The sequence below is a fragment of the Prinia subflava genome, chromosome Z, assembly GCF_021018805.1.
Source record: "Prinia subflava isolate CZ2003 ecotype Zambia chromosome Z, Cam_Psub_1.2, whole genome shotgun sequence".
Classification (NCBI taxonomy): domain Eukaryota; kingdom Metazoa; phylum Chordata; class Aves; order Passeriformes; family Cisticolidae; genus Prinia; species Prinia subflava.
This window is the reverse complement of record NC_086283.1, coordinates 96,084,338-96,097,783: the sequence shown is the minus strand read 5'-3', so window position 1 is coordinate 96,097,783 and position 13,446 is coordinate 96,084,338. Positions and strand designations below refer to the sequence as shown.

The following is a 13,446-nucleotide window of genomic DNA, read 5'->3' as shown; positions in this document are numbered from 1 at the left end:
TCATGCAGATTTTAAGCTTTTTTCCCCTGCAATATGCATGTGATGTTCCTGAAAATAGCCTGTGTCCTAGAACTTCTAATAGTGTTTTTGTTGATGATACTGTGAAAACAAACATTTCTTTTGCACTAGTGTCCCCCCCGCCTTCACTAGGCAAATTTCTTTTCTATACTACTTAAAACATTTCTGTATTTTTGTACTAATGTGGATGTCTTCGGACCCAAGTTTAGTGTGACTTGAGTTTATTTTGGAGATATGTCAGTATCTTGTACATGAACTTTATTCTACATAATATGTCTAACTAATTTGAACAGTAAGAAAAGGAAACTCACAGGGCAAATGCTAGTGGTAAGTGGCAATTTTTCCCCTCCCATCCACCCTCTTAGTAAAGCTTACTAAAGCATACACACCTAGATACAATACCTTGATTGATTGTGTTACTCAGATTTTGTTGCCTTTTAATTTAGTGTGATGGAGAACTGGAAAGTATCCAAGATGTCGCAGAAACATGAACACCCACAAACAAAGTAAAAATGTTATTGAAGCAGCTGTGATCATTTTCTTAGCAGTCCAGATAGTTTATTCCCCTCTTTGAAGATACCCTAAGCACATTCTGAGAATTCTGCTGTTCTGATTCTTAGTCCCTATGGAAAAAGGATTCTGTAACATTTCTTCACCTGAGAAGACCTTGTTGAAGGGTGAACTAAGTCCCAAACCCAAGACCTGTGTACTTTATTTATTTAGTATTTTCCCTAGTGAATTATATAGATCAATTTCTTAAACCCTGCTGAAGACATGATGTTAAAGCTTTAGTTTGAGGAGTGCTCTGACAGTTCTGTAGCTGCTTGAGTAGGATGTGAATACTTCTGGATTTTGCTCCATCTATAGGATCACCTAATCTGGGTGATTTTTTTGTGTCTAATTGATACAGTTCAATAGATGCACTCCTAATCCATGGTTTCCATAAAAGTGGCCAATATTTAGATTATTTTGTTAATGACCGCATGATCTTCATAACCTGTTTACCATTTAGCAGACCAGCTAACACTATTACACTATATTTATGTGTTTTATGGGGATTTTGTTAGCAATGCCTAAGTGTGTTGAGCAAATTTTTAATAGGATACATTTGGAAACTCAGTATGTAATACTTGGCAGCTGGAAAACATGTTCTCTTGCAGTAACTGTAGACTTGTTCATTGAATTGCATTAGATGTAAGGAAAAAAAAGATGAGTGAAGCTCTAATTTTTCATTTAGGAAATCTGGATGACTTTCCTATAGCCATGAATTAATATGAATTTCAGGAATAAAGCTGTGCCCACCTGCTGTAGAATTTTTCATCTCTTTTACATATAGTAGTATCTTGGTAAGACCTTTCATTAGCTGAATAAAGTTCCTATGGTACTGTATAGTATGAAATATAATAAAAGAAATGTTTGCCAAATCTCTTATTTTATAAAATGCTTGAAAGTGAAATTCTTGACAAATGTTTTTAAGATAGAATTTCAATGCAACTCTTTGATGTAGTTGATATATTGCTTCCTGTGAATTACATGAATCACAGCAACTTTAAACTTTTTTTTTATAGCCTTACCTGAACCCATCCTTCCATCCCTCCAAAAAAATTATCCAGTAAGTGTTTCTTATGGATTTACTATATGATATATGCCTGTGACTCTCCTGATCTAAATATATGAATTCTTAACTATCTCTAATGGATTAAGTTGAATTAACAGTCTGTAGGTCAGGTCATTGATATGCTTGACCTAAATGTCAAAGAGATTATTTGGTGCTTTTGATGATTTCTTTAACGAAAATTCTGTTATGTATGGGAAGATTTGACACATGGTTAAAAGAAAGTGCTAATGAAAACCACTGACCTCATTCTCTTTATGCCGGCCTGGAAATATCCCTGTGTCAGCTGTAACTTTGTGGTTCCTATTTCTTAATGTGTTAAGTAGTGCTTTTTCATCCAGCTCTGGTGCTTCAGAATTCCATACCCTTCCACAGCTGTTGAGTTGTGGTATTTCCATGTGCAGAAAGTTACTATGGAAAGTTGAGACGTCACAAAATTTGACGTCAGACCAACAAGAAAACACCATTTTGGAACTTGGCTATTGTATTCAGATCATACTCTGTTCATTTCTGGAGAACTCAATGAATCAGTATGCTTTAGTCCCTCCAGAATTAGGAGTGTTGTTAGTGAGATTTAATCTAAGGAAAATTATCTAGAAGTGAGAACTGCCCTCCTAAATATTTGTCTGTGCACAGAAGTGCTATTGCTGAATAGTTCTATGCTGTAATTTATTTCCAAAAATTCCTTTGTTCCTTCCTCCTTACCTGTCTTCATGTGTCACTTAAAATTTTTCTTTATTCATAGCTGACACAGTTTGGTGTTCCTGTGTACATATGGGGAGTTATTAATTGGTTGCTGATAATTGTGCCGAGCTAGTACTAGAAAGCCATTCTGTCTTTTGCCTGTGTTTCTCATAATGCTGAAAAGGGAATGTTTAGTGGTGCTGAACATCAGGAAGAAAATACTGTGGTGTCAGCCATTTTGGGTAATTAAGATAATTGAGATGCTGAAGAAGCATTGAGCAGTAATTTACTGCAGTTTTATTTCTGTGTTGTAAATCTGCTTAGGGATACCTGTGCTATATGTTTATGGTCTTTATCTTTTTCTGTGATTTTTTAATGCTATTCTATACCTTCTAGTTTCTTCATTGGGAGTGCTGAAAAGCCTTTGAAACTTTCATTTCTTACACTTAGCTTTATCTGACAGGTTTTTGATTGCTAGATTTGTTAATTGCATTTCCTTAAAGCTTGTGTGCTGTAGTGTTCTAAGTTTTGTGTAGCATGTTATTTAGAGAAAAGTGTTAAGAACTGGCAACTTTTAACTCTTCTGTATTTATAATGCAGATATTTATTTATCATGTTTGAATTGTATAGAGGCCTTCAGAACACTATACAAATATTAATGCCTTCAGTCATTAAAGCAAATGTATACAGTACCTTAAGCTGGAAAATCTAATTAATTTAAATGCAAAGTATTATCTTGTGTTGGGCGAAAGTGGTAAATCACTAAGAATTGCATTTTTGCCCTGTTCTGATATAGATTATATTTGGTTTTGTTGTTCTTTGTTTGTTAGTTATCTTATATTTGGAGAATGAACAATTATTCTAGAATTGCTAACAAAATTAAAAGAATATTTTATACATGCTTACCACAAAACCAAATTGCAACTATGTTTTTGATCTACTGTCTCCATTAGGAATATAATTAAATGTTTTAAAATTATGAAACTTAAAATTTCTGAGTAGTGATATTTCAAAGGAATTTAAAATGAAAAATACAGCAAAACAATTTTGTTCTTGTGGCTTGCAGTAATAATTAAAAAGCACAGGCCGATTGCAGCATCAAACGAAACCATATCATTTTCTTGGGATTTTAGCTGGTCAGAGCTGTGTCTCCATACAAAAGCTACCCAAATATACTGCATCTTCCCTATATACACCTAATCACAGTTTTTCAGAATCAAATCTGCAGCCTGAAAATAATTCTGTGATCTGGAGGAAACTGCTTGTATTAAATTGTTGGTACCATATAGGAGAGATATGCCTACACTGAGGAGGAAACAAAAGACAGATTCTGTGTCTCAGTGTATCCCTACTACAAATGTGAAGGGTGAGAAGTCCTGGAAAGTCACCAGATTTTCCCACTTTTACATTCTGTTGTAGGGGAGTTTCCAGCTGGCACCAACTGATTTGTTTTGCAGCCACTAGTTTAGAGGGAGTATCAACCACAGCAAATAAGGGGTTTTATTCTGGGGCTTCCCTTGCTCCTAAGCCCACCAAGTGTTCATCAGTTTTGAAGTCTATATAGTATGTGCTTCCATGTCAGGACTTCACAGATAAGCTGTAGAGAACCTGTGGTGGCTTAAACCATTACGGCTGTTAAACATTGCTGTCACTGGCATTCAGAAGGAAACTTGTGCCTGACTCTGCTGTTGAGGAAGTCTGGTGTATTAGCTGAAGTCAGGATGAAATTGGGTTTCAAGGAGTGTTTGGATGGTGAACTTCAAGGACTCTAGCATGAGCACATCTTTGTTTCTGCTGCCTCAGCTTCATGTCATGTCTTGGGAAGGGTGGGGCAGAAGACTCCCTTAACATGGGAGTCAGCCCTTGGAAAGACACAGTTTGCTTCACACTGAGTTGCATTTTTAAAAGACAAAAACATGAGTTAAATATTAATTTGTAGGACTGGGGAAAAGAATATTTTATATGTGTGAATATACAAAAATGTAAAGACATTATGCTGATATTATTACTAAATTTTTTTGAATAAAGGATCTTGTACATTCAGAGTTAAACTCACAATACATCAAAGTACGCAATATTATTTTGATGTATACCTGTGTTTCTTTCCAGTGTGTAAAGTGGAATGAGCATACTTAAAAGCATTATGTAGCTTGAATAGGAAGCATGTTGCTGAGTATTGTTGTTTCTTGAGAAGTCAGGCAATCAAGGTTAATATTAGAGATCCAGCAAAAAAGGAAAAAGACTTTCAGGTCCCTTTTTTGGGATCTCTTAAAATAATGGAGAATTCATATATGTATGTTGCTCAATCAGATCCTGAATCTAATTTCTGTCTCTTAAGACAGCTTGAGGCCAGGACACAGTAAGCAAAATAGGGACTAGTTTTAGCAGAAACTGAATCTTTTGCCTTCTAGAGCAGATTAAGAAAAGAAAATGTACATTGAAGGGGGCTTTTTAATTCCATTTTTTTTGGCAGCCTCACCTATGTGCAGAATCTGTAAGCTGTACCTTGTTTTGTTTGTCTAGTTATTCCCTGAGTCCCTCTAGCAGGAAGGAAAATACTGTTATCCTTGTTTCCAACAGGTGAATGGAGATGAAGCTAGGGGATTATCATGCGTTGTCTGTGGCAAAGTAGAAAAAAGTATCTAGGTATCCTGTAACTGGTCTGACCTCATGTTCACTGGACACTGAGTGATTGCTTTGTTAAGAAATGACCTCAAATTACATTGTTGGTAATTGAATTATTGAATATTGGTATATCTTGACAGTAGTCTTCACTAAATCTTGCCAATTTTAAGTGGCAATTAATTTGGTTTTACATGTAAAACTTCTAATATGGTAATGGCAACTTCTTACTTAACAAATTTTCTGTATTTCAGAAAGATGAAACACTAGGTTTTGCCTTCTCTGTGGGGCGATCAGCAACTAGCAGTACTTAACAAATAAATCTACTTACAATATCACAAACATGTGATTAATATGTTGCTTTGATTACCGTTAATAAGTCTTATTTTCTTCCAGAAAAGTAATATCAGTTATGCCTTCTATTTTGCAATACTCAGTTGTCTTTTTAAGAGAAATTTTCTTAGTGGCATAACCACTAAACCAAGTGGAAATGAGAATTGCTTACACGTGTCTGTTAAACTAGGTGGTTGGGGGTTTTAATCATTAGATACTATAGGCTGTAACCTGTGTTTTTACTAGAGCATGTGACTAGAATAATATACATGTATTTTCTTGAAAGGAAAAGCCTTTCTGAGTAAGAAAAACTTTGATTTGTCTGATATCTTACTGCCTGCCTATAAAAAAATAGCTTGTTTTTATTGAAAAATTAAAGTCTAACTTTTTAGCTACTGAGGATATCGACTTCAATGTGATGGCAGAATTTTCTTGCAGTTAAGAAGTTGTCAGGCATTTAAGTATTCAAAGTGTAAAAAAATTAATCTTGTTCTCCTTTTCTACTGCCTCCAAACTCTTACTAGTCTTAGCAGACATCTATTGTAATTTCATTGCACTTCTGTTTTGTATTTTTGTAGGTCAGTGGCCCATTTTCTTCTTCCTTTCCCCTCCTCCCTTGTATGTTTCTTCATCAGCTGGTATACTGCTAATTCTAAATTCATTTGTTCTGACTATTCCTTAGCTTTCTGTGGATATGGGCAAGGAGTAACTTTCCCTGTAGTACCTTTCTAATTAACTTTAGGGTTAAAACTGTATTTACTGTATAGCTTTGTTCTCTTTCTAGATCTTTGTATATTGCATATCTGCTTTTTATGTCTGTGTTTCTGTTGTTTTGGTGTCTTCTGATGAACTATAAGCTGTTAAATGCTGAGCTCTTTTAACTAAAATAATGTTTTATATATAGCATTATATCATATGAGATCAACCATTGAATCTTCTTATCTCTAGAAGAATGGGGTTTTTTTTCTCCAAAAGATGTTGCACAAGGCTCCAGGAAGTTTTGCTGGAGCTAGCAGAAAGAGGATGGGAGTCCTACTTTCCAGTCCTACTGGTTTTATCACTTAACAATACTTTTCTCAGAGGAAGCAGTGCCAGCTGTGGACATGGAAATAATACTGCACCATGTAGGGCTTCTAGTGCTGTTCTAGTACTATAAAATTTGAATCACACCTGATACTACTCTTAAAAATAAAAAATTAATAGATAGGGAGGATACAGGAGATACAGTAATGAGTGAGTAGGTTCCTAAATTTACATAAATGTGTTTCTTTATGTGAATGTAGTGTTTGCTCCTGTTTATCTTGAGTTGATTTCCAGTAAAATACACAACATTCTGTAAAACTTCGTTAAAACCAACTATTAGCAAGTTATAAAAGCTGTTGCTGTAGCGAGAGGAGATGTGTTTACTTCTGTGTACTCCAGTCCATCAGAAGAACCTAAAGGATGCAATGGACATTGAAACAGTAAGGCAGTTCTAAACCCATGTGGTTTTAATCTTGTATATATTCCTTTCTAAGCTGTAGTAGTGCCTTCTTTTCATAGCAAACCTGATTTTTTCTTACCCCATCATGCCCACTGTCTTCCCCTATAGAAAAGCATACTTAGCTGAAGTGTAGCATTCTGTGTATTCAGGTGTTTTGTATAACTTCACAGCTGGTGGCTTTTTGGTTTTCTTTTTTCATTCTTGGCTAGAGAAAGTGATACCTGCAGTCTTTATGCTCATTTTGTTTGTGGATACGCGTTCATTTTATAGCCAGTGGGTTTAATATGCAGTTTTTAACTGTGCTTGGGAGCAGTGTTAGGTGTTCCCTGTGGATTATTTCTGTACTTCAGTTCAGCTATGGGAAATTGACTATAGGTGCATTAACTTCACCTACATATTTCTCAGCTGAACTGCAGTCAGCTCAGTGCAGGCTACCTTACTCAGCTTTTGCTCTTGTTTTAGATGCAAGTCTAGTTCAAAGATTCTCCCATGTTAAAATTCTTTAGGAAACAGAAGTCGAGATGGTCTTGTATGCTCCTGTGCAAGAAGATTCTATCTGAGTTCAGTGGGAGTTACTAGTATTCAGTGGGGTAGAAGAGAAATAATCCTTGGCTTGCAAGTTGTCCTTGAACTTACAATAAGCAAACAATAGGCAGCTTTCTTATTGTGGCAAATATATGCATCTGGGTTAAGGCTTTCTCTGTGTGTATATATACGTATACACTCTGATTTTATTTTGACAGGAATGTTTTGATCCTACCATGCAGTTGCATCTTGTTCATCAAGCTCCATGTACCATTCCTCCTTACGTCTCAAAAAATGGATCAAGCCTTGGAGATTTGCTAATAGGCTTCTTCAAATATTATGCCACAGAATTTGAGTAAGTAATAAGCTTATTTTAGTGGTTTAGAAGATGTATAACTTTGATTCCTTCTATTCAATATAGCAACAGTTTACAACCCTTGAAGGAAAGAAAAGCAGCAATACAGGAGTGGTAACAGAGAGAGAAAATGAGTGGAAAGGCTAAATGATAACAAGAATGCCAGTAAACTGTCTGATATCTCTGCTTAGCTAGGCATTCTTTCCTGTAAAATTGCTGCCAAAAGTTAGAGAGCTTTGTCCTTTAAAAATTGCTGGGTTTTGTTATACAGTTACACTATTCTATAACTGCCTATTTATGTGAGAAAGATCTGTTCTTAGCTGTCATTTAAGGTATCAACCATGATATGAATTCTTTGGGCCTTAAGGGCTGTGCTTGTCTTTTGTCACACTGAGGTGTGACATTTTGTCAATGGAGGTAACTGGCCACGTGGCTCCTTACTTTGACCAGAATATACATTTGTATAGGCCTCACCTAGTGAAGAATTCTCCCGTGTATAGTTGTTTCACTCATATTATTGGTTTGCTACAATCTGAGTTTAATTTTGGCATCTGGACTTCCTTACATAAGAGAAGCTAAAGTTGTGAGGTTATCTGAGAAAGCATTAAGTTACAGCTGTTTTGTCAAATTGTTACTCATGTATTTCTGAATTTCTTAGAAAAAATGCTTGTTCATATCAAATATCAAATGGTTGTATCTTAATCAGCTTAAAGATCTTCTAAATAACTTTTGCGGCAGTTGTTTCATGAACATTGCTGTCTTGTGTATGTGCATCATCTGCATTTCTTGAAGAATAAAACATACAATAGGATGTGTAGGCTCATAATTTTGGAAGTGTTCATAATTTACTTTAATATAGGACGTGAAAGACCATAAAATCATTGAAGTATTTCTGGGGTGTGCATCACATGTGAAATATGTAAGCTAAATCCCTATGGCCTGTAGTAATGCATGAACCAACAGCATTTTGTGCCTGCCTAAGCCTGACTGAGAGATTTTTATGTAAGAGATTTTCTTTCAATGATCTCTGCAGATTAGAGAATAGTTTTTTGGTTTAAATGTTTCTCCTGAGTACCTGTCTTTTCAGCTGACAAGGTGATGTTTGCTAAAGAGGCAAATGAGAGGATTCTGCTAGAGGATAACCTTAGGTTCTTAATTTATGTGGGACATGACATGATTTTTTTTACTACTTGACTGTACAAGCTGTTAATCTTCTCATATATTAAAGTAAATACCTTTTCCACTAAGGAATTTTACGGTTTGCCTGAGCGAAGTAGCAGAAACGATCTTGTCAGGAAAAATACCTTGTTTGACTTTCCTGGGTTTGGGTGCTTGTGAATATAGTCAATTGTCAGATTTCTGCCTAAGTTGGTGGCTGGTCCAGAACAACCTCATTTTTGTCTGTTAGACAGGATATGCTAAGATATATGCAAACCAAAAATTCTGCAACATCAGTGTTTGAGTTGATGGCAATCCCTAAATAATATTTTTGTAATGGTTATAAATCAGGAAAAAATACTACCTAAATTTATTCATAGACACACAGAGGGGCTTCTGGGTAAAACGAAGCTTGAAAGAGTAGATAGTGAAATAGGATAGTTGCTGATGTCAAGGGAAGAAAATGTTTCAGAGAACAACTGAATAAAAAGAATACCTGGTGTATTCTTCTAGTGTTCAGTATCTGTTAAGTATTTAAACATTTCACTTGTTGCAGTCTGTTAAAAAAAAAGAAAAAATACCAGTAAAAATAGCCATTAGAATTCCTGTGTTGAAAATGCTACTGCATAGCTGAGAAGTCATTTGAGGCAGTGATGCACTTAATGCAGCAGCCTATTATTTTTAACTCTTTACGCTATGGAAATAAAATTCAAGTGTACTGTTTATCTGTGTATCCCTGACAACTATAAATCCTGTGTGAAAGGAATAGGATTGATAGTAAAATTCCATGTAGCCTTATTGACTGGAGAAGACAAATTAGTGCATAGGGAGGAACACGAACATGGTGCTTAAAAGGTTTTTTGTATGTGATAGCCAGCCAGTGAAAGTAAAAGTAGTCTTATCCTAGCCACAGGATCTGTTATCTTTGCTTTGAAGTTGCTGATGGAAACAACAGTACAAATGAGAATGACAGTGAGAATTAAATACATAGAATCACAGTCATAGAATATGCTCGGTAGGAAGGGACCTATCAGGATAATTGAAGTCCAGCTGCACGGGATCATCCCTAAGATTCACACCATGTGCCTGACAGCACAATGTCCAAACATTTCTAGAACTCTGTCAGCTGCTGTGACCACTTCACTAGGGAACCTGTTCCAGTGCCCAACCACCCTCTGGATGGAAAATATTTTCCTAAAATATCTAAATATCCAAATAAACTAAAAATATCTAACCAAACCTCCCCTGACTCAGCTTTATGCTGTTACCTTAAGTCCTGTGATGAGAGTGAAGAGATCAGTGTCTGCCTTTCCTCTTCCCCTCATGAGGAAGTTGCAGACTGCAGTGAGGTCTCCCCTGTCTCGTTTTCTCCAGTCTGAACAGACGAAGTGACCACAGCCACTTTTCACACAGCTTCCCTATAAGGCCCTTCACTGTCTTCTTTGCCCTCCTTTGGATGCTCTCAAATAGCAGAATGTCTTTCTTATGCTGTGGCACCCAGAACTGCCCCAGCACTGGAGGTGAGGCTGCCCCAGTGCAGAGCAGAGCAGGACAATCCCCTCCCTTGCCCTGCTGATGCTGTCCCTGATGCCCCTGGGACAGGGGTGGCCCTCCTGACTGCCAGGGCACTGATGACTCATGTTCAACTTGCAAATACAAACAACACAGGGCTCTCTTAGTTCTGCTTTTCATGGAAGAACTAGTGTTAGATTGTGTTGAGTATTTTCTTTGCTGTAATAAGTAGTTTTTTCACTGTTTATTTTCCGTGTGAAACATTTAGTAGTGTCTTTATGCACCAAAATTTTGCAATTCTATTTCAGACACTGTTAAATAAGGCTATATTTATATGATCTGTACTGAGCCAATGAACTGTCCTTATTGGACTGTCACTCGTTTGATGAAAAGATTGCTACAGAGAGTGTGACTTCAATTTTTGTAAAAGTAATTTTGTAGGCTCCTATCTGTGGAGTAGGATGCACTATCAGATTTGATACACAGGAACTGTTTTGCTGAATGCACAGCATGCAATCAAGAATGAGCAGATCATGTGCAAAGATCATAATTTTGAACAGAATAAATCATTGAAGCCACCTGCCTAGAATGTTTAACTACTGATCTGTTTTGCACATAATGGTCAGAAAGATAAGAGAAGGTGGAGATATTTTAAACTTCTCCCTCGTTCTAGCAAAGGCCATGAGGTGTTTCAGTTAAAAACTGTGATTTATTTTACTTGATGTAGGACAGGATGAGCTTTAAGAATATAGCAAAGGAAGAAATAGGAGCTTTGCATCTGGTGCAGTCATGCATAAGACCTTGTACTATGTTTTTCTCTTACGTTTTTGAAGTCTTTTGTTTATTTAGACCATAAGATGTTTCAGAAAATTGTTTATTGCCGTGTATTCATACAATACCTTTTCCACAGTCCTATTCTACAGTTTTCAGTGTGTCCATAAGAAGTAATTTTTATACACCTTCATCCCCACCCCCAAAGAAATGTGATTTGGAAATTGCAGCGTGCTTTGGAATAGCACACCATATATGGCAAAGCTTGTTTTGTCTTTATGGTTGTATAATTATCTTGCCATGTGAGTTCAAGTCTGTGTAATGCTTCTTATGGTACAGTTGGCTATGGTTATGACTTCATTTTAACTTTAATTATTTAAAATTGTCCACTGATAAGTAGTGAACGTGATCAAGAAAAAATGGGATATGTTCTCCAGTGCAAGTGTTTGGAAACATGTTTACCAGCCCCTCTGAAGGAGGTGTCTGATTTCAGTCCTGCAACTGTGAGTGAAGGCAGCAGGTTTTCACTTGGCTGTCTCCTTAAAAAGTGAGACCTTGAAGCAAGGTGGTGCTCTCCTGAATTTATTGCTTTGTGATTACTTCCCTTAAATTTACCATTGCAGGTTAAGCAGCAGTTGTTTAAGATTGTTCACTGATTTGTATGTGGTGGACATGGTAAAAGCTTGCTCACATTCTAATAACAAAATCAAAAATTTCAATGAGAAGCTGCTTGCAGCTCTTTTCAAAATAGAATTGGTCAAGCAATAAAGCTGATAGTTTTTAATACTATGTTGAATTAAATATGTTTGCAACTTGCACCCATCTTACTGTGTTTATACAAGTGGCTTTGATTTATAAGAATGCTTTGGAAAAGATAAACTTTTTATTCTGTGTGTACTGTAGACATACACACACCTGAAAATGCCTGGTCTCCTTCTTTCAAATACTTGCCTTTGCCACGAAGATCATATACCTAGTGCAGTCAGTGACAGCAGAAATAACTGATAGTTGAAATAGCTGTTTAAATGGCATTGTGAACTTATGGACTGAAAATGTGTGCAGGGCACATATCTGCTTTATGTTGGCAACAATGAAGTTATTATATGCAAGCCTAAGCGGCTAAAGTTGACACACAAATAATTTGCTATTCATAATTAATTTCTAATTCAGTATGATCTTGGTACCAAGACAATACTGTAAGACTGTCAGATAAAAGAGTTGTTTTCTAATTTAAGTTTCAAATTTAAATAAAAGGCTTTTTAAACAGCAAAAAAGCCATGTTTTTAACCAGTGTATTATAAATGCATTTATTTTTTGCTGAGGGATCAAGTATAGCCTAGGAAAAAAGGAATTCAAGAGAAGAATTACTGTTTCAAATGAAACAGTACTGTCTGGTTAAACCAAATACAAATACTTCTTTGCATGACTGCCTTCCCTCCTTCCCTCCTTCCCTCCTTCCCTCCTTCCCTCCTTCCCTCCTTCCCTCCTTCCCTCCTTCCCTCCTTCCCTCCTTCCCTCCTTCCCTCCTTCCCTCCTTCCCTCCTTCCCTCCTTCCCTCCTTCCCTCCTTCCCTCCTTCCCTCCTTCCCTCCTTCCCTCCTTCCCTCCTTCCCTCCTTCCCTCCTTCCCTCCTTCCCTCCTTCCCTCCTTCCCTCCTTCCCTCCTTCCCTCCTTCCCTCCTTCCCTCCTTCCCTCCTTCCCTCCTTCCCTCCTTCCCTCCTTCCCTCCTTCCCTCCTTCCCTCCTTCCCTCCTTCCCTCCTTCCCTCCTTCCCTCCTTCCCTCCTTCCCTCCTTCCCTCCTTCCCTCCTTCCCTCCTTCCCTCCTTCCCTCCTTCCCTCCTTCCCTCCTTCCCTCCTTCCCTCCTTCCCTCCTTCCCTCCTTCCCTCCTTCCCTCCTTCCCTCCTTCCCTCCTTCCCTCCTTCCCTCCTTCCCTCCTTCCCTCCTTCCCTCCTTCCCTCCTTCCCTCCTTCCCTCCTTCCCTCCTTCCCTCCTTCCCTCCTTCCCTCCTTCCCTCCTTCCCTCCTTCCCTCCTTCCCTCCTTCCCTCCTTCCCTCCTTCCCTTTTCTTTTTTCCCCTCACTGACCTGGATCTCTGTTTTTTAAAGCTTTTAAAAAAAGCAAACTGTAAGCTTCTGCTCACAACCAATGTTCTTGAGCTGCAGTCTGAGCTTGTTTGAAGCTCTGAGCACAGGGGTTTTGTCTTTCTGTGTGTTTGTGTGTTTGGGGTTTTTTGACCAATTCATCTGAATTAAGCCTGTGTTGATTGTTGATTATTAAGACATGATAGGAAAGTATTTGATGCTTCACAATAACTCTGTTTATCACAAAAGTAATTACTGTGGGAATTAAGGAGAGGAAGGATGATGGGTTA

At 37.4% G+C, this 13,446-nt stretch overlaps 1 protein-coding gene across 2 annotated transcripts in view; it reads left to right on the top strand.

Annotated features, from left to right (window-relative positions):
* TENT2 (terminal nucleotidyltransferase 2) overlaps window positions 1-13,446 on the top strand; it is a 44,512-nt gene that overhangs the window by 22,287 nt on the left and 8,779 nt on the right. For both annotated transcript variants that reach the window (XM_063422340.1, XM_063422339.1), the window contains exons 11-12: window positions 1,587-1,630; window positions 7,499-7,635. In XM_063422340.1, coding sequence (XP_063278410.1) covers window positions 1,587-1,630; window positions 7,499-7,635 — 181 coding nt within the window. The remainder of the gene's footprint in view (window positions 1-1,586; window positions 1,631-7,498; window positions 7,636-13,446) is intronic.